The sequence below is a fragment of the Gouania willdenowi genome, chromosome 11 (genome assembly GCF_900634775.1).
Source record: "Gouania willdenowi chromosome 11, fGouWil2.1, whole genome shotgun sequence".
Classification (NCBI taxonomy): domain Eukaryota; kingdom Metazoa; phylum Chordata; class Actinopteri; order Blenniiformes; family Gobiesocidae; genus Gouania; species Gouania willdenowi.
In genome coordinates, this window is record NC_041054.1 from 27,003,087 (window position 1) to 27,024,303 (window position 21,217).

The 21,217-nt window shown below is 36.5% G+C and overlaps 1 protein-coding gene across 2 annotated transcripts; it reads left to right on the forward strand.

Moving 5' to 3' along the window:
• The first annotated feature begins 360 nt into the window (after positions 1 to 360).
• nkiras1 (NFKB inhibitor interacting Ras-like 1) lies at positions 361 to 21,213 on the forward strand. Of its 2 annotated transcripts, none has more exons than XM_028460906.1 (5): positions 361 to 455; positions 8,589 to 8,758; positions 11,562 to 11,662; positions 14,943 to 15,184; positions 18,061 to 21,213. In XM_028460906.1, exons 3-5 carry the CDS (start codon positions 11,569 to 11,571, stop codon positions 18,301 to 18,303), a joined length of 579 nt encoding a protein of 192 aa, XP_028316707.1. In that variant the 5' UTR covers positions 361 to 455; positions 8,589 to 8,758; positions 11,562 to 11,568; the 3' UTR covers positions 18,304 to 21,213. The 2 variants fall into 2 exon arrangements, with proteins under 2 accessions (XP_028316707.1, XP_028316708.1); XM_028460907.1 differs by having other exon boundaries at positions 8,589 to 8,746.
• Positions 21,214 to 21,217: the final 4 nt, after the last annotated feature.

Genomic DNA, 21,217 nt, shown 5'->3' on the forward strand with positions numbered 1-21,217 from the left:
CCATTACAATGATAATGTTTCTATTTATTATAGATTCCAAGTGTTGGTATGTCACAGTTAAAAATAAGTCACTCACTGAAAAATGGTTTGAATATATATATATATATATATATATATATATATATATATATATATATATATATATAATTATTATTATTTAACTCATCTGTTGTTTTTTCTCTTTCCGGTTATGTACTTCGCACAATATTTTTTGTTCGTTCTGACCCTTTGAATGTTCTTAAGACGTTTATATATGTTTTTGCCATGGTTGTTATACAATGAATATTTTACAAAAAATATAATAAATAAATAAATAATTGTCGGTATGAATGGGAGGGATTTGTGTTTGCGCATGCGCAGTGACAACGTTCCATGTAAATCCAGGGGAATGGATGCGCTCGGTTTAGCAGTGGCTCTACCGACCTGACAGACCTCTCCTTGTTCACCTGACTCAGGTACTGACCTTCTCTGTCTGTAACAAGAGTCCAGACATCTTTGTGTGCGGCTGGTGAGGCAAAGAGCTGACAAAGTGTCACAGAACGCCTTAATATCGCCTTACCTGTGCTGTAGCTAGGTAGCTTAGCTACAGGCTAAAAACAAAGGTGCTCATTGGTTTGTTTTTTATAGTTAAAATGTCTCATAAATGGAGTACATGTACTCAGATTTTGTTTACTAGCGCAAGTACACTTTGAAGTAAAACGTGTCACTAATACTACTCGTAAACCTTATATGCAAATAAGGGGGCGGGGACAAGCAAATTCAGGTTTAGCATTGGCTTCTGAAAGTATTCCAACCAATAAGGATGCTGGATTATAATGTGGTTATAATCTGTCCTACTTTAGTGGCATTAGGTCTAAAAGCATTTCTAGTGAACCTTTTGTCTTTACTAGTACTACTAGTAGACTAAAAATAGTCTAGTACTACTAGTAGACTAAAAATAGTCTAGTACTACTAGTAGACTAAAAATAGTCTAGTACTACCTAGTAGACTAAAAATAGTCTAGTACTACTAGTAGACTAAAAATAGTCTAGTACTACTAGTAGACTAAAAATAGTCTAGTACTACCTAGTAGACTAAAAATAGTCTAGTACTACCTAGTAGACTAAAAATAGTCTCGTACTACTAGTAGACTAAAAATAGTCTAGTACTACTAGTCAGATTTTGAATGTACTAGTGAATAAATTGTGTTCTATCAGTAAAGGTTTTTATGCTCTAATTCAGTGGTTCCCTATAGAGCTGCAACAAATGATTAATCGGTCAAAAAATTAATCAATTAATCAGATTTAAAAAAAACACACATTTTTATATTCAGCCTCTTTATTCGTCTCATTGTGAATGTAATGTCAGGTCACCCTAAGGTAGACTTCATTAGCTACACATGTCCATATATCAGCAGTGAGAGCATGTTTGTGGTTTCTGTTAAACACAGTCGTCACTTCCTTTAAAGTCTCTTCATATTTCCTCTCCATGAGCTTTGTAAAAATGTAAAATGTGTGTCCAAGTGTGACCTGGATTAAAGGTGAGGATGATTGTAGTGAAGCTTCATGTCAGTGATGATCATGATGTAGAGGATGTTCTCAGTCACGGCTTCTCTCTGTGGTTACAGGATGTGTTTGTCATCATGAAACCTGCCATTGTTTGTTGTTTTCTGATGAAATGAGAAATATAGTATAGCATAGAGCTGGGCGATATATCGAATATACTCGATATATTGCAGCTTGTAGTCTGTGCGGTGTTGAAAATGACCATACCGTTAAACTCGCGGACTTTTTTTTTTTTTTTTTTTTTTTTTTGAAATGTCATCTTAATGACAACATGCACAAAAGGGCACTATTTGTTTTAAAATATTGTAGTGGCATTATGTACAAAAAGTGCACTTTAATTTTGTGTTTTGAAATGCCATGTGAGTTGCATCCTGCACTAATGTCTTGTTTTGAAATGTCTCTGTGACAATTTTGCACAGAACGTGCACTTTCTGTTGACAATTTTATGTTTGAGCCACTCACTGTTTAATAAATACAGTTATGTCAACTTTGACTTAGTTGTGATATCCCCTTTTTTGCATGAAAGTTTAAAATTGGCATATATTAATGCAGTATGATCATTGATAATTGGAGATACTTCTGGGGAAAACCGAACCTGATAGGAAGAGATGGAATCCATCCTACTTTGGAGGGAGCATCTCTACTATCAGAAAACATGGCACATTTATGACATCTCATGAATGAGACCATGTTACAGAGGGGGAGTCCTCCACGCCCCTCTGCGCTTGCCTTAGGACAGTTTCCCTCCCATTGCTATCAGGATAGCTGTGTTCATCGCCATGACAACTGTTGTGATGGTGATGAATATTATTTTATGGAGACGGTGCCAGTCCCCCGACCCATATTTCACAATGATTTTAACATAAAATCAAATAAAAGAGCTATCAATTATAAAAATCTGAAAAAAATTAAAATCTCAAATCTAGAAACACCAAAACATAAAACCATTAGATGTGCTCTATTAAATATTAGATCACTGAGATCCAAATCTCTACTAGTAAATGACCTTATCTCAGAAAATAACTTTGATTTATTCTGTTTAACTGAAACATGGCTGTATCAAGATGAATATGTTAGTTTAAATGAAGCCACTCCTCCCAGTCATTTAAATACTCATATGCCACGAGACATAGGCCGTGGAGGTGGTGTAGCAGCTATTTATCATTCCTCTCTCCTAATCTATCCTAAACCAAAGGCCAACTACACTTCCTTTGAAAGCCTGGTTCTAAATTTATCTCATATCGAATCAAAAACCTGCCAGCCAGTCTTATTTGCGATAATTTACCGTCCTCCAGGCCCTTATTCTGAATTTCTATCAGAATTCTCTGAGTTTATATTAAACTTAGTCCTCAGTTCTGATAAAATACTGATAGTAGGAGATTTTAATATCCATGTGGACAAAGATAGTGATAGCCTGAGCTCAGCCTTTATGTCCCTAATAGACTCAGTTGGCTTTTCTCAAACTATTAATGAAGCTACTCATCGTTTAAATCATACTCTTGATCTTGTTCTAACATATGGCCTTGATATTAATGAACTAAAAGTCTACCCTGAAAATCCTCTGCTATCAGATCACTTTTTAATATCTTTTAACATTATCCTAGAGGATCTCGCACTGTGCAATAAAATAGTTACAAGTAGAAATCTATCCAACAGTGCTGTGGCTAAATTTAAAGAGGCCATTCCTGCTGCCTTAAACTCAGTGCACCATCCAATAAATAACTATGATATTAATTATAACCCCTCTCAACTGGATCTGCTTGTCGATAGCTCTGCTAGTCTACTAAAATCCACCTTGGACTCAATTGCCCCATTGAGGGAAAAAAACTATTAAACGTCAGAGGAAAGCTCCGTGGTTTAGCTCTGAAACTCACACACTCAAACAAACAACCCGTAAATTAGAGAGAATGTGGCGCTCCAATAAAACAGAGGAGTCACGAATACTTTGGCAAGAAAGCCATAGTAAATACATGACAGCCTTATGACATAGTCGATCTACATACTACTCCTCACTAATTGAAGAAAATAAAAATAATCCGAGGTACCTTTTCAGCACTGTAGCCAGGCTAACACAAAGTCAGAGCTCTATTGAGCCCATGATTCCTCTAGCCCTCAGCTGTGAGGACTTTATGACATTTTTTAACGATAAAATTCACAAGATTAGAGATAAAATTAGCCACTCCCTGCCTTCACCTGGGCCTGCTGTACCATTAAATGTAAATAGGCCTAACCTAAACTGTTTCACACATATAGGACTTCAGGAACTTAACTCTATTATTTCATCCTCCAAACCATCGACCTGCCTTTCAGATCCGATCCCAACTAAGCTGTTTAAAGAAGTTATTCCCCTAGTCTGCCCATCTTTGTTGGAGACAATAAATATATCCCTATCAATAGGCTACGTGCCACAGTCCTTTAAAGTAGCTGTAATCAAACCCCTTCTCAAAAAACCTACTCTTGATTCCAGCACTTTAGCAAACTACAGGCCTATATCTAATCTTCCTTTTATTTCAAAGATTCTTGAGAAAGTTGTGGCAGCTCAGCTCTGTGAATTTCTTCAAAACAACAGCCTGTTCGAGGACTTCCAGTCAGGTTTTAGAGCTCAACACAGCACAGAGACTGCTTTAGTTAAAGTAACTAATGATCTACTCTGGGCTTCAGATGAAGGACGACTCTCAGTGCTGGTTTTATTAGATCTTAGTGCAGCTTTTGACACTATAGATCACTATATTCTACTAGAGAGATTAGAGAAATTACTTGGAATCACAGGGACTGCCCTAAACTGGTTTAAGTCCTACCTATCTGATAGGTACCAGTTTGTACACGTGAATAATAAGTCTTCTGTGTACACTAAAGTAAGCTACGGGGTTCCTCAGGGCTCTGTGCTAGGTCCAATCCTCTTCTGTATCTATATGATCCCCCTTGGTAATGTTATGAGAAAATACTCTGTTAACTTCCACTGCTATGCTGATGATACCCAACTGTATGTATCAATGAAGCCAGGTGAGACAAATCAGCTATCTAAACTTGAGGCCTGTCTAAAGGACATTAGGGCCTGGATGGACCAAAATTTTCTTCTTCTCAACTCAGACAAGACTGAGGTCATTGTACTGGGCCCGCGACACCTTAGAGAAACCTATGCTAGCCTAACTGCCCTAGATGGCATTACTCTGGCACAAAGCACAACTGTTAGAAACCTTGGGGTTCTATTTGATCAGGACTTATCCTTCAACTCTCACATAAAACAAACTTCAAGAACTGCCTTCTTTCATCTCCGTAACATTGCTAAAATCAGATCTATCCTGTCTCAGGGCGACGCCGAAAAACTAGTCCATGCTTTTGTTACCTCTAGACTGGATTATTGTAATTCTCTTTTAGCAGGCTGCCCGAGCAAGTCGCTTAAGACACTTCAGCTGGTTCAAAATGCTGCAGCACGTGTACTGACTAAAACTAGGAGAAGAGATCACATTACTCCTGTATTAGCCTCTCTGCATTGGCTTCCCATAAAATATAGAATAGAATTCAAGATTCTTCTTCTCACTTATAAAGCCCTAAATGGACAGGCACCAGTCTATCTCAAGGAGCTTGTAGTGCCATACAATCCCCCCAGAACACTACGCTCTCAAAATGCTGGACTACTCGTTGTTCCATTCATCTCTAAAAGTAGTATAGGAGGAAGAGCTTTCAGTTATCAGGCCCCCACTTCTCTGGAACCATCTACCAACCACGGTTCGGGGGGCAGACACCCTCTCTACCTTTAAGGTTAGGCTCAAAACATTCCTCTTTGATAAAGCTTTTAGTTAGGAACCAGCTCATAGCTCATAATTAAGATGCAATAGGCATAGACTGCCGGGGGGGGGGGGGTCTGGCATGCTCGGTTGGAGAGAGGTTGGAGAGGGCGTTAAGAGAGAGGTCATTTAGGTTAGAGAGGGACCGGAGAGGGTCCCATTCCTCTTTCAAACACTCCCTCTATGTCTGCTTCTTCCCTTGTGTGTTTGCTCCTGTACTCCTTCTGGCTTTTGTCTTGCAGGTCCGTGGGATCCTCAGTGTGGAGTTACAGAGACTCAGCGGCTCTGTCTCCACCCTCTCCTCTGCACACACCCAACACAGCATAACGTGGATGGCTGTTCATCATAGGAATGGGATCCACACAAGGTTCCTGCTGCTTAACAGAAGGTTTTCCTTGCCGCCATGATGAATTCATGTTGGGTGTGGGATACATATGTATGTGTATATACGTATATATGCATATGTGTGTATCCATAAAATGAAGAGTCCGTCCTTAAGACTGCTCTACTGTAAAGTGCCTTGAGATACCATTGGTTATGATTTGGCGCTATACAAATAAAGATTGATTGATTGATTGATTGATTTTAATGTAGACATATAGAATCATCATACTGGTGTGATTTTGTGCATCAAAGTGTTAATTCAAGGGTAATGCAAAATATCGAGATATATATCGTGTATCGTGACATGGCCTAAAAATATCTCGGTATTTATAAAAGGCCATATCGCCCAGCCCTAGTATAGCATTATATTATAGCGTAATTTACAACAACTCAACAATTAACTTGTTTTATTTGGAGTTTTAGGTTAAGGCAAGTTAGTAGCCCAAAGAGCAAAACACACACATACTGTGTGTATCTATCTATCTATCTATCTATCTATATATATATACATATAGTAGATGTGATAAGTTGCGTTAACCCCTGTCTAAATGCAATTAATCCAGCTTCACTTCATTACAGACCAGTGTCCTCACTCACACTTTTGGTCACAAATTTAAAAATTGAGGCATTATATTTAAACTATTTCCACCATTGTGTACAATTTAAGTTTATATATAGAACACATTTTGACCCTGCTTAAGCTGATGAATCTAAAAAAACAAAGTATCTCTCACACACAAACACACACGCACATGAACATTGTCGCACGCGCGCACACACACACATGCAAGACCATGTACAACAAAGATATTACATATTTACTGTTAAAATGTTGATCTCAACTATATGCCACGACTTCTCATCAGTCCTTTAGTGATGTGCACAAGTTTCAGGCCCTTATGATGATTCCTCATGGAGCTAGAAGCTAAAATGTGAGTCCCTTAAATTGAATAAAAATGTATTTTGATTATAAATAACAGGTTTTAGAAGATGGCTTCAAGATAATTTTTTGTGCGTCTTAATTGATTCTATAAGTCTACTGCAAATATGCACTTGGGGCTGCTAATTTTTAAAAGTTCAAGGTGACGCTACAGAGCCAATTTTGAAAATACAATAACAAAAAACAAAAGGTTTTGTCACTTGCAAACATTTCTAACTACTCCAATTGAGACATTCTGTTTTTTGGCGAATGGTGCTCTGCCACAGGAAGTGCGTTCTGTAAAAACTCATCAAATTCCTGACAAATGATCATCCACTTGTCCAGAGCATTTCTGAACACATTTGGGAAATATGTGTTAAAAACTATCAACACAATAATGAAATGAAAAAAAGTGGTTTTCTTTCACCACCAGGGGGCAGTAAGACTTGTCATGTGTGTGGAATGCGTTTCTCATTCTGAACATTACTTTGGGTTTCAAATGAGTTTCAGCTGTTATTCAAACAATTCGCATTTTAAAATTGATGAAACTTTATCACCCCTGTAGGCCTGGCAATGTAATAAAAACTCACCATTTTAACAACAACTGGTCTCCAACTAGGAGGAGTTTGCTTTTAAAGATGGTGTAATTTGGCCAAAATATTGAGAAAAAGTGCCAAATTTGTCCTGCTATATTCAAAATTACAGACTTCCTGTTGAGTTTAGGTTATAGGTTCAAAATATTTTTTTGCGAGTCATGGTCCACTCCATATACGTACTGAATGCTATCCAGCTAGTGTAAACCAGTGAAAAGTTACAAACTCTAGGTGGCACTAACGCGTCCTCAAATTGCATCAAAAAACGACACAAAATTTTTCACCAAACTATACCGTCCTGCCAAATTTCATGAAATTGCCCCCCAATCCAAGTGTCAAAAGAAAAATAACAAAAATCCTTACAGGAACAATAGGACCTTCACACCACACTCAGCTCACGAGACAATACAGAGACACGATACTGGGTTCACGAGAATGAGACGAGATGAGATTTTAAGAAAACTACAAGGACAAAATATATGACTGGACCAACAGACTTTTATTTAACCGAGTTGCACATGTATTTTGAAACTCTTTACATGCATGATGTAAGCATGAGCTTTTTAATAAACTTCTTCCACAAATTGAAAGTAAAACAAAAATTTATAAAATTTAAAATAAAATAAATAAAATTATATAATTCTTTTTTTTTTCAAGTGCAAACAATATTATGTGCAAAACCAAATAGTGCAAACAGCACCTGATTAAGTATGTCATTATTAACAACATGCTGCAACTACACAGCAATGTTCTTTAAACTGTTAATAAACTTCTTCTTCCACAAATTAAAACTGAAACTAAAATTTACTCCTCCTCCTCTTCTTCTTCTTTTCCTTCTCCTGCTTTAGGTTCTGGCAGGCTAGATGTAGCAAAGGTGTATGACTTCCCCCACAGGTTACAAATAAAAATTTGATAGCTTACAAAAAATAACAAAATAGAAAAAAAAAAGAAATTTGGAAAAGAAAAAATAAAATCTCGTAGCACGAGCCTCGTCACACCCCTACTACTTATGCAAAAAGACAATGAAATTTTGTGGCTGCAAATACCTTTTCTTGCATCTGGATAATTGTAAATCTTATACAATAATTTATTTGGACAATAGATGACATTGCAGGTGACAGCCTTGCTAACATTAAACTTGTATTTTAAGTTATAAGTTAGGGTTTAAGTCTTTCACCTCCCATGCATTCTTGGTGTTTCTGTTTTAATATATTATCTTGTCATTATTCTGCTCCCATCTTGTCTGTCTCTCAGGTTTTTAATATTACCATTTAGTCCAGAGAAAACGTACAGTGAGTGTAAAGGGTTTGTTTCACCTTTAATATACCTTTTTAAATGTTTATTTTATTGATTTTTTTAGGGAGAGAGTGCAATTTGGCGTCCCTCCAGCAGATGGCGGCCTAGGCGGCCGCCTGTGTTGCCTGGCGGTAGATAGACGTTGAACCAGAGGCAGAGCTGGAGCCTGAACTGGAGCCTGAACTGGAGCCTGAACTGGAGCCTGAACTGGAGCCTGAACTGGAGCCTGAACTGGTAAGAATGCGTTTGGAGCGTGGTATCTGCAGCACAGAGCACATATGGATGCTGTGAGATGATGGCTGGAAATACTTTCCACTGAAGAGTGGCAAAGTTTTACAAACTTTCTGGCAACAGTCAGCTTAGCAATCTAGCGTTAGCTTCTCTTCTATGCTGGGTATGCAAATAATGATGTCAGTGCAGAGAATCATTTATCTATGGAGAGATAAATCCGCTAACTGAAGAGATGGTGTTGTGTGCTTACGCATATGTTGTGCGTGTGTGAAAGAGTGTATTTTAATGGAGGTGTTTTTAGACGATGATGCTACAACCTGCTAATGATTCCATGGCTTCTCCGTTTTATGATGAAGTTGTCAAAGCTTTACTTTGTTTTAAGTAACAGGAGGAAATCATTCTACATTTCACTGTTCAATTAAAATGTGATGAACATGTTTTCAGTGAGAGCTGAACTGTGATTCTGATATCTGATTTGTTGTTTGTTCTTTTGTATAGTTTCCATAATTTAATGTGATTGTTGATCACATTGATTATAAGGGGTGTGTATTGTCTGACATCTAAAGTATAAGGCGATTATTGCAATTTTTTATTCATATATATATATATATATATATATATATATATATATATATATATATATATATATATATGTGACTTAAGAAACAACTAATCTGTAAATGTGTACACCTTCATGAGAACATTATGTATGAAATATATTTTATTGGCATATTTTACACTCAAAACATTGGCTTTAACATGCCATGTGCCAACAACTTCAAATAAAAAAAATAACATATAATCTGCCTGTGACTTTTAAACCAACTTTGACTTTAGTGCAACTTAACTGAGGTATTTATGCCTAGAACATCAAATAAATGCAGAAAGTTAGTACTTTCTTTTTAAATTTTATTGAAAAAACACAAGCTGGTCAACATGTCCATGTTTCAGTGAAACTACTGTGTATAGTTACAATATCTCCTGCAGTGGAAAAAACTTTCCTGGTTAAATAAAGGTAAAAAAATTGATATGATGCGTTTTGAATCGATCCAAGGATCACATGACGTAATATTGCGATATATCGCAGAATCAATTTTTTTCAACACCTCTATTGATTATTGATAAATAATATTGCTTCTGCCTGTTGGACTGTTTATTGTTTAAATATTTGTAAGCTTTAAACTAAAGATTCAAGTTTGTAATTGGCTTCCAAAAATACTACAACCAATTAGGGCTGGGCAAAAAAAAACAATTTAATCACTTTAACGAATTTGTAGATAAAATTTTTTCTTTTTTTTTCCCCCACCACAGTTTTTTAGACTTTTTTGCGTTTCGTCCTTGTGGTTTACCATAGCACGATGTGGGCTCTTTGTTTACTTTTGTTTTCCCTTTGAGTAGAATATATGTGTGCCACAGGTTTAACACACAGTTTAATTGTAATGTTAAATATTATAAAATATGTAATTGTCTGATTTCTTAATCAGAAAATTGAAGCTACTGTGAAGTTCTTGTTGCACTTTTGTTTAAACCTGTGTTAAAGCTTGAAATCATTGAATGTCAGAGCCTCATTTACTTTTGATTTTGGGATTGTTCTATGCATTTTAACTATTGAGGACAATCACAGCAATAAAGTAGCACTTTTGACAATACAGTATATCTGATGTCTGCAGTCATTTTTAAGTGCATTGAAAAAAAAATCAGAAATCTAATCGAAACTTGAATTTTTCTTTAAAATATTGGAGATTTATTTTTAGGCAAAATTGCCCAGTCCATATTTGTTTATTTTTACCTTTTTCCTGCAACTACACAAAACTTCTATATTTTAACCTGTTCTCATCACTTTTTTTTTTTTTTAATACATATTTGCTACATTACTCCCATTTCTGCAATTTTGCCATCAATTTTCAATGCCTTTTGTATACATTTTTTCCACTTTTTCAAAGACATTTTCAGCACTTATAAACCCTTTCCACCATTTTACCCACCTAATGTCACAGATGTTGACCCGTTTTTCTCACCTTAACCTCTTTTCACCATATTTCATGCTTGTTTTTGCAAATTTAACCACATTCACAATTTGTCATTCCCATTATTTGCCAGTTTAAACGAATTCTTCCTACTTTTTAAATTACATTACCCCAACCCTCCCCCATTTCTGCTATTTTTAAGCCATTATTGACACTGAACTCTTTTCATCACTGTTTTGTCAGTTTTTGGCCACTCAAATTTGCAACTTTTAAGCAATTTCTGAGGTGTTTAAAATCCACCACCTTTTCCACCATTTTTGGTCCCTTTTAACCCATTTTATTTCTGATTAAAACAAGGATTTACATATTTAAGATGACTATATACTATGGCCCTAATAATAATAAACTTCCTGGATAACAGTGGATATTATTCAGATGAATAAATAAATGTGGTTATCACAGATTCATAGAACAATGGACCATCATTTTACTGACTTTATGGATGGACCCCAAAAATCTCTCCCCTTTATTCCTCCTTATAGATTCACTGTTCATGTCTGTGTTCAACCACCTTCAGCTACAGTGGGGGTCCCGGTCTGTGGAACCCCTTTTTTGGGGTCGCAGGATGAAAGGGTTGAGAACCACTGCACTAGTGCATGAGTAGACCTTACCAGTAAAGTAAATCCCTCTACCACCACTAGGCTGTTTGTGTTACGAGTAAAGCATCACGTTTTTACTAATGACACATTTTGAGTCTACTAGTAGCACACAGTGTAGTGTAGCAGTAGATGGTTTTTGCTTCAACAGTGGGGAACATAACCTTTTGTGTTATATTTCAGGCACGACATGGGTAAAGGTTGTAAAGTGGTGGTGTGTGGCCATGTGGCAGTCGGAAAGACAGCCATTGTGGAGCAGCTGGTGTATGGGAACCACATCGTGGGTGAGTCAGTTTGTCTTCTGTTGGATTGTCGTGTATGACATTGTAATATCGATATAATTAATGTAACATTAAAAGTTTCTTCTGTAGAGCCGCCAGTATGCCTTTTTCTGTCTATCTTAACCCCGCCCCCACTCTCTCCCACTCTGTCCCTGAGTGAAACTCAACACACACACACACACTGACCAAACACCCCCTCCTCCTCTCACTCACCTCAGCAGCGACAACATTATGAGACACAGTCAAACGAAGAGTTAGTAATAATTTGGAAATGGTTTGTGTCACTGTGTGTGAGTGAATGAGAGTGCGTGTGTGTGTGTGTGCTGTAGATACAAAGGTCTCTGCAGGCCGATAACATTGTAAACAGGACTAAACAACTCGTTACTGTCACACTGCACGTTTATTGTAAGCAGGAGAAACTCAAACACTGCTTCTATGTCGTTTCAGACGTGACGGAAACAGAAAAGTAACATAAAACTCTGTCCATGTGCTCAGTACAACCCAGGAATTACATCATTACAGCGCGTGTGTTAGTAGTGGTAACTGTTATATTATAATACTTTGGATAATAGTATCTGATAAATTCTCAATTGTCAGTAATAATAAATAAATAATTGTAATTATTAAAAAAAAAAACTGTACAGCAGTTTGCTCAGCTGAAGTTGTTTTTAAAATATGCATAAATGCATATCATTATAAATGATGATATTGTTCTCTACACTTGTGTTAATAACGGTCCCTGTGTGACATTTGGCATGTAGCTTTAACTGACTTACCTGAAATATTGGAAAACAATGGTTTAATGGTTAATTAAATTCATGGTTTTTAAGATTTACTATGGGATTTGCCTCTGAAAAAGAAACTAACAGGTACGCTATGCTATAATAGTTAGCATCCTGTCACATACCAAACATTTATACACAACCTTTCACCAAAAAACAGGTGTTTTAATGTGTAGCACCTTTAACAAGGGGACAGACGTCAAATCTCGTGCAAGTTCTCTCGTGATTTCAACATGTGCATTAGATGCAAAAACAGCGGAGAAATATGAAATGAATAACACAACTTACCTCAATTACTTGTAGTGAGCATGTTTGTCATGATTTCAAGAAGTATGGAAGCCTGTAAGGACGAGGGAAAGACAATGAATTGGAAACAAATGGATAAAGATAAACTCTGAAATACAATTAGGGAAATTTTGAAACGTAAAATCTGAGGCTCTATTATTGTGAAAGATACAGAGATGGAGACAAACAGCGATGTGGGAACAGGTCACAAGTCATTTATTCTTAAATTAAAAATCATAATGAGCAGCAGTTTTTATCTAATTAACTCAGACAAATTCAATAAAAATGCATTTTTATTGTATAAATGTAACTTTTCTTCTAATTTTCTGCTCAGTACCTAAAAGAGAGCAGTGGTTTCCAAGCAGGAGTACGTGTACCCCTTGGGATACAGGAGCACATTGCAGGGGGTACTTGGACATTTTTACAAATAATTTAAAAATAATTTGTATGCAGATTTTTGGACAAATTCACCACAAACTAACAGTAAAATACTCTATTTTTTTGTAATTTATTGAAACAGGATTATTTTATGCTGTAGAGGCCATTTTATCACACATGACAATAGAAGACAATAATTAATAAATATGGTCTTCTATGTAAAATGTAACTAAGTATGTTAGTAATCACATAAAAGTTGTATTGGTGTTTAAAAAATGAATAAATTTCACTTTAAATTCGACTCATTGTTCTGAGTTTGTAGATGAAGCCTTAGGGAACCAATGCCCACTGTTCCACAAATGAAAAAGCATTAGAAATTATGGAAGTACTGTACGGTACTTATAATAGTGATGTGAAGAGGGGGTACTAGGGCTGGGCGATATATCGAATATACTTGATATATCGCAGCTTGTAGTCTGTGCGGTGTTGAAAATGACGATACCGTTAAACTCGCGGACTTTTTTTTTTTTTTTTTTTTTAAATATCTTAGTGGCATTATGCCCAAAAGGTGCACTTAAATTTAGTGTTGTTTTGAAATGTCATCTTAATGACAACATGCACAAAAGGGCACTATTTGTTTTAAAATATTGTAGTGGCATTATGTACAAAAAGTGCACTTTAATTTTGTGTTTTGAAATGCCATGTGAGTTGCATCCTGCACTAATGTCTTGTTTTGAAATGTCTCTGTGACAATTTTGCACAGAACGTGCACTTTCTGTTGACAATTTTATGTTTGAGCCACTCACTGTTTAATAAATACAGTTATGTCAACTTTGACTTAGTTGTGATATCCCCTTTTTTGCATGAAAGTTTAAAATTGGCATATATTAATGCAATATGATCAAGAATGTTTTAATGTAGACATATAGAATCATCATACTGGTGTGATTTTGTGCATCAAAGTGTTAATTCAAGGGTAATGCAAAATATCGAGATATATATCGTGTATCGTGACATGGCCTAAAAATATCGTGGTATTTATAAAAGGCCATATCGCCCAGCCCTAGGGGGTACACAGGATTTAACCAAAAAGATATGGAACCACTGAAATAGAGGAAAGCATTGCTGCCACCTGCTGTTAGACATGTGACAAACATCACAGACAATCTTTAACTGCAACATATTGTGGATAATGTGACGCTTCCAGCTTTGTGGGAATAGTTTTAGGAAGTGTCTTTGTTATTCCAGCATGTCTGTGTCCCAGTGCACAAAACCAGCACCAGAAAGAGTTTGTGAACTCACCTCCTCCCTCTGGGATAAACATGAACCTCTATTCCTTCTCATCCAGTGCCTGATTCCATAAAACTCTAAAAACAGACTAAACAACCATAATCTGCCAAAGAAAGTGAACAGTTTTACAAAAAGATTTCAAAACTGCACAAAATGACAGAAAAATACACAATTACATCAAAAATATATAAAAAAAAAAAAACTAAAAAATAACTATACCAAAAAGAAAAAAACACAAAGCCTTTGTTGTTTCCTGTGTTAATGCTCAGACTGATCAGTACATGAATGTTGATAAAAATATAGACTTTTATTTTTATGGCAGTTTACCTGCAGTGAAAGACATTTATGCAAACATGTAAAGCTGACAGTGCAGAACAAGTGTTGATGTATTCATTGTAACACTGGCTCTGCTCGCTCCCTGCTGATTGGCTGCCTAAACATCACATGAATTGAGTTAAATATCCATCATTCACCCACATGTGTCACGTGTCAGCACGTCTGTCTGTCATCCATCTAAAATCCAACCAATCACGGCCTGCTCTCTGCAGGCTCAGCGTCCAATGAGTCGCAGGAGGACGTGTACGTGGCCTCGGTGGAGACGGAGCGTGGTGTGAGGGAGCAGCTGAGGATCTACGACACCAGAGGCCTTCACGATGCTCAGGAGCTCCCTAAGCACTACTACTCTGTGGCAGACGGCTTCGTGCTGGTCTACAGCGTGGACAGCATCGACTCCTTCAGGACGATGGAGAGCCTGAAGAAGGAGGTCGACAAGTCCAGAGATAAGAAAGAGGTGAGAAATTATATATTGCAATTACAATTACCCATGTTCAATTACAACTCAACTATGATTACAATAACCATCATTTTTTACAATTGCAATTAAAATTACAATTATTATTTTTCCCCTGGAAGTCGATTACAATTACATTCTCAATTACAATTAATCACAATTACTGAGCCTTTAATAAATAAGCCCATGAAACAGAACCTTCCTCTTGTGTTAGCTTTCTGTTAGCATCTCTTGTGATAACTTACACCTTAAAGCTAGGGTAGGTAATTTTCTCCAGATACACTTTTTAAGTTTTTGGTTGAAATAGTTTTTATGTCCTGACAGAAATTAAGATTTTTTGTGCTCTGACAAAAGAAAGAAGAAAATCCATCAACTGTAGCAGCTGTAAATCTGTAATAACTTCATCCAATGGAAAAAAACAATCAATCACATCTCTCTGTCTCCCTGCTCGTTCTCGATACCTCACATGCACAAGCTCACACTGAAAGCACGTCACCACTGACAGAGTTTAAACAGAGTTTTTGATCATGTTTTTTAACATATATAATGGTAAAGTTTAGTGTTTACTTACTGATGAATGAGACGAGACAACAATGTTTCTACACAATACAAGCAATGACCTGAGCTCCTCTTCTGCAGCAGCTGTGATCTTGCATGTGAGTGAGACGAAGCACAGAAGGGAGGGGGGTAAAGGTGGAGCCATCAGGGAGGCTACATTCAAAATCATGCTAGCTTTTGAAAATCACCTACGCTTCCCTTAAATCAGATGTAAAATTCATAAATAATATGATCTATCATCTAATTAGTTTAACATCTCTTGGTTACCTTGTTAGGCTTCCTAATTAATGACAATATTGGTATTAATATTTTAATGTGGGCGTCTGAGCCTTTTTTCTGTCAGTGTACCCCTCGATTTCAAATGATTTTTAAAAAATGGTAAAATGATCCTGAGGAGAACTGACAGGTAGTGGGTAAACTTGATATAATACAACATATGTTTTTAATCACAATTACAAATATAATTACATCATAGTTGTAATTAATTACAAATTAAGCAATTACAATTGTAATTGACCCCAACCCTGTCTGACGCTAACACACCTTTACAAACACATTAAAGGACATTACTTAAAGGTGTTGGAGACAAATTTCTATTCAATTACAAATATTTTTTATCTTCAAAGTCAATTTTAATTACATTCTTAAATACTAAAGTACAATTACAATTTATCACAATTACTGTTAGTTAATTCATTAATTAACTGATAAATAACCTAATAAAAGCTAACCTTCCTCTTGTGTTAGCTTTCTTTTAGCATCTCTTATGATAATGGCTTGTAATTAATCATCTGTAAAATACACAAAAACATATATCTACGATTTAATTTCTTCTCCATCTATTGATGACATTGTCAGGCTTCCTAATCAATGAAAATATAAGTTTTAATATATTTGGTGTGGGTGTCTGAGTTCTTTCCGTGTCAGTATACCCTTAGATTTCATTTTATTAAAAAGGTAAAATGTGGCAAAGCTTGATATGAAACATATTTTACTAACAGTTTAATAACATATATTAAATGTACATTAAACTGTAACATGGTTCCCCAGTTTTGCGTGAAATTATAATTGTCAATTTTTATATAATTTTATGGCACTTACAATTACAAAGTCAATTAAAGCTGTAAGCAGTGATGAACAGGCCCTCACAACCACACGCATGTCGGAACGTGGCACACGTTGAGGTGTGTAGCATGTCGGGGTGTGGCAGAAATGTTAGTGTTGAGACGTAGCTGACCATTTTCAAGGATTTTATCACAAACTTTCCTGCAATATTTTGTGCAAATATAATGCCTATGATTTCCTTTTACCAATAGGTGGCGCTTTGACTATCAATGACGGTTGGGTTAAACCAGAACTATTTTTTTTGCCATTTAAAGGAAAGCTGCTATAATTATTTAGCATCTACTTAGCTCTACAAACTCTTAATAACTTCCATAAGTGTAGCACATCATCAAGTGAACATGTTGCTAAGAGGAATATTTACATCTATAAAGATTCAACTTTATTGTCAAGATTGTTTTATAAAGCAACCAAATAAACATGTATGTTTAAAATAAAAATATGAATGTGTGAAGTACTTTAACAGTGCAGTGTTGGATGCAAGATATATCTCTATAAAAGCAAGGAATCTGTCTGTTTGTGATGATGATGTCATCACCGTAGAGAGTGATGATGTCAGAATTTTGCAGAGGTTCCACAGTGATGATGTCATCAGTGCCAGCTGGGAGCAAATACAATTTTCAAGGGGGCGCCATTGAGTCATTTTACCATTCACATCTGCAATTCCTCCAAAATATCAATTTTTTCACCAGTCTTAACGTGTTCAAATTTTCATGAGTTTTTGAATGTGTTTAGGCTAAAAAATGTGATCACTTTTTTGTAAGAAGAAAAAAGAGGTGCATTATAATAGGGGCCCTAATTATCTAAACTTGATTACTACAGCAGATTTTTAAAATTACAATTAATTATCAATTATAATTGACCCCAACCCTGGTTGCATAGCTGCTATTACTGAAGAAAAAAAAAAACATGAACATCCATATAAAAGTAATAGTATTGAAAAATATATATTATTCTCAGCACCCCCACTTATCAATCCTGAACCCTTTTATCACCGGGAGAGAGAGAATCCTGGTGCCATGTCTGCTATGAGGCCTAAACTGTGTCTAAAATAAATCTCCTACCGCAGCTTTAACACAAATCATCTGAAAGGATTGGATTTAAAGACAAACTTCTGACAACTACCCATAATTCTCCTTTACTGACACACATCATAAAGTCATGATGTTCCACCTGGTTCCACCGTCTGTTACCAGGTGACCGTCATCGTGCTGGGGAACAAAAATGACATTTGGGTGCAGCGTCAGGTGGAGCAGGAGGCGGCTCAGCAGTGGGCGCGCACTGAGAAGGTGAAGCTGTGGGAGGTGAGCACCACCGAGCACCCCTCGCTCATAGAACCCTTCACCCAGCTCACCAGCCGTCTGACCCAGCCTCAGAGCAAGTCAGCGTTCCCTCTGCCCGGACGCAAGAGCAAAGGCATGTCATCCAATGACATATGAATGTTCAGCAGGACCATCAGTGGTTTACACTGGAAACCAAAGACTGAAGGAATAGTCCACTTTAATCTGATCTAAAGATGTATTTATTTATTCAGGCTCCGCCTTCTGTTGGATTCAACATTGCACCAGGAATTTATATGTTTTCTTCAATATTTTTGTATAATATTTTACTCTGTATGTTTGTCCCTCTGGTGGTTATTGCAGTATTTATAGTGTACTGTTTTATATTTTTGAATAAAGTTTGAAAAAAAAACAACATTGCACCAGGAAGTACAGATACACTAGGATTATTGTTTATTACACTCATGTCAACATGTTCTGAAGTAGACCTGGGATGATCAGTGTGTGCGTGCGTGCGTGTGAGAGACACCAGCGGAATGAACTCGCGTCATTCATCTGTAGTCCTTTTGGGCCTGTACTAAGAAGCTATCTTGTGTATCTCTCCGTTAGCTTCACTTAACCAAACTGTAAAGCAACTTGCGGCACAATTGAGGAATAACTTTAAAAATATGAATAATTAAAATCCATAATTCAGACCAAAAACAACACTGTTGTTGCGGAAAAAGCAGGAAGTAAAGATTGCAGGCAGGAAGCTGCACTTTCAATTTATTGTAGCACAGACGTGTTTCTGTTCAGAGTCCTCAATGTATCACACACACTGGGATGTTTCACTGTAGTATGTTCCTGCTGATGCTGACAGCGTCACTATAGCCTATGTTTGAATGGATGAGTTCATCTGTCCACACATACGTAGAGTTTCTCTCCACAAGCTTCATCAGCTGACTGTAGATCAGTCCATCAGATGTAAATCTATATCTTTTCTAAATAATGTCATCAGTAAATGAAAGGATTGCATTTATTCATTAATAATCATTCTTTCCTAAACACAGCTGTCAGATATGCTTTTCTCCATTTTCCAAAATAACTGATTGGTCAGGAGGCGGGACTTTGTACTCGCTCAGATCTGAACCAATTCATAACCTGGTTCAGACCAGGTTAGTCTTTCAGCCTGAGTTACCAATAGCATCCAGCGGAGGCCCCGGACCGGACACAAACCTCTGGATGAGTGGAAGTGCCCCCAGACGTGACAGCGGAAGCTATTCTTCAATGCGACAAACCTTGAATTTATCCAGGAAGTGGAGGCGGAAGCGATAGTGTTTAGGGTTAGTAAAAAAGGAAGGTAAGTATAGCCAGGAAGTGGAGGCGGTAGCGTTTAAGGTTAGGGTTAGTGAAAAAGAAAGATAAGTATTGCAAAGTTGTCAGAACAGTGGATAGGGTTACTGGTATTCTACACATCCGCCCATTCAGGGGCTTCTGCTGGATACTACTCTTAAATTATGGGTTATTGTGATTTAACCTGCTAAGAAATTAGCCATCTTGGTAGTACAGGACACACCGATTAAATCTCAGAAGTTAGCGCAATAAGAGGAAATCCAGCTTTGTAGTACAGGCCCTTTGTCTTTGTGGGAGGGGGCGGGGCCAAAGCGTACCATGAAGCACAGCTCAGCTACATGTTAGCTTCCTCGCAGCTCTGGAGAATCAGGTACTAAACAGGTGCTCACAGCATCGGAGGGAAGCTGTAGCATCCTCATGAAACTACAGGATGTTAAAATCAACACAAACTTGGTGATAAAAGCTGCACATTTTAACACATTGTACAACTAGAACATCTGAGCCTGAATGTCCAATATTTATTGAAGTGCAATTTTGATTGTTGAGACTTGATAAACCATTTTATTTGCTTTTGTTTTATATTTGTTTTTTCTTATTAACAGTGACAGGGTCTATTTTATTTGATTGTTTTTGGATGTGATTTTTATTCAAGTGCAATATTTTCTAACAGTGTCCATTTCATTCTTATTGTTTCATTTATTTAGGATGTTTAAAGTTATTGACCTTACAGCTACAATTGTAATAAATACTTCAGTTTATTATATTTGAAAGGGTGCACTTGCTTTATTATTGATATACTATATTATTACATTAGTGGTTAATTTGGTCTAAAAGAACAAAAATGTTTACTATTGTAATACCGGCAATAATTTGGGGAGTTTATCATCCCAGGCCTACTGTTTAACTTATAGAATTATCAAAATGCCTTTTCAGACTTTTAGACATTGGAACATCTCAGTTATTACCAGAAGATACAAACCTTCCACTGTAAAAAGTAAAAATCTGTAGAATTTGTGGCAGCTGTGGGTGTCAAACTTTCACCATAAAAATGATGGTGACATTGCAGACATTAAAAAAACAAAAAATGTGTATAATTTACAGTAAAATACACAGTCTTCGTAAAAAGAGCAGTGTCAACACAGACTATATAACGGTACACTGTATAAAGAAAAAAATCATAGTTTTTATGTTAAAAAGCAGTTTTGGTTTGTAGAACTTTGCCTTAAAAGCTGCAGTAAGACATTTGTTATTTTATGGGAGGGAATAAAAAATATATTATCTGTAAAGATTACTGTAAGACAGGTAACAAGTATTGTATTGCTGATTTTACTGAGCAAATCTATTAATGTTTTTTTTTTTACCGTAACAATAATTTGCCCTAAAAATCACTTTAAAATTTACAATGAAACCACCAAGCTAAGAAATACCGACATAGTGCTGATATTTCCCAGCTCACCTGAATGCAGCATCTATTGTGGTGGTTTTGTAGGACCTTCTCATCTTCTACTAGGTAGCAGCAATAACCCTTTAGTCCTCTGGTTCCTGGTGCTACAGTAGTAACACTAGTGAGCAGCAGTGTTTGTGTGTAGAACGTGTGCAATGAGCAGATATTTATTTATTCTTGTCATGTTAATGTGTTTCCTGAATGTGCTGCTAGAACAGACTGAGAGAAACAAAGCTCCGCCCCTTTAAGAAATCGTAGAAAGCACTGAATAAAATCTGAAATGATCAGCCAAAGTGT

Excerpts from the sequence above, each read along its gene's own strand:
- nkiras1 (XM_028460906.1), top strand. The coding sequence starts at position 11,569 with ATGGGTAAAGGTTGTAAAGTGGTGGTGTGTGGCCATGTGGCAGTCGGA. Across the intron at positions 11,663-14,942 it reads GTATGGGAACCACATCGTGG|GCTCAGCGTCCAATGAGTCG; the intron begins GTGAGTCAGTTT and ends TGCTCTCTGCAG. Across the intron at positions 15,185-18,060 it reads AGTCCAGAGATAAGAAAGAG|GTGACCGTCATCGTGCTGGG; the intron begins GTGAGAAATTAT and ends GTCTGTTACCAG.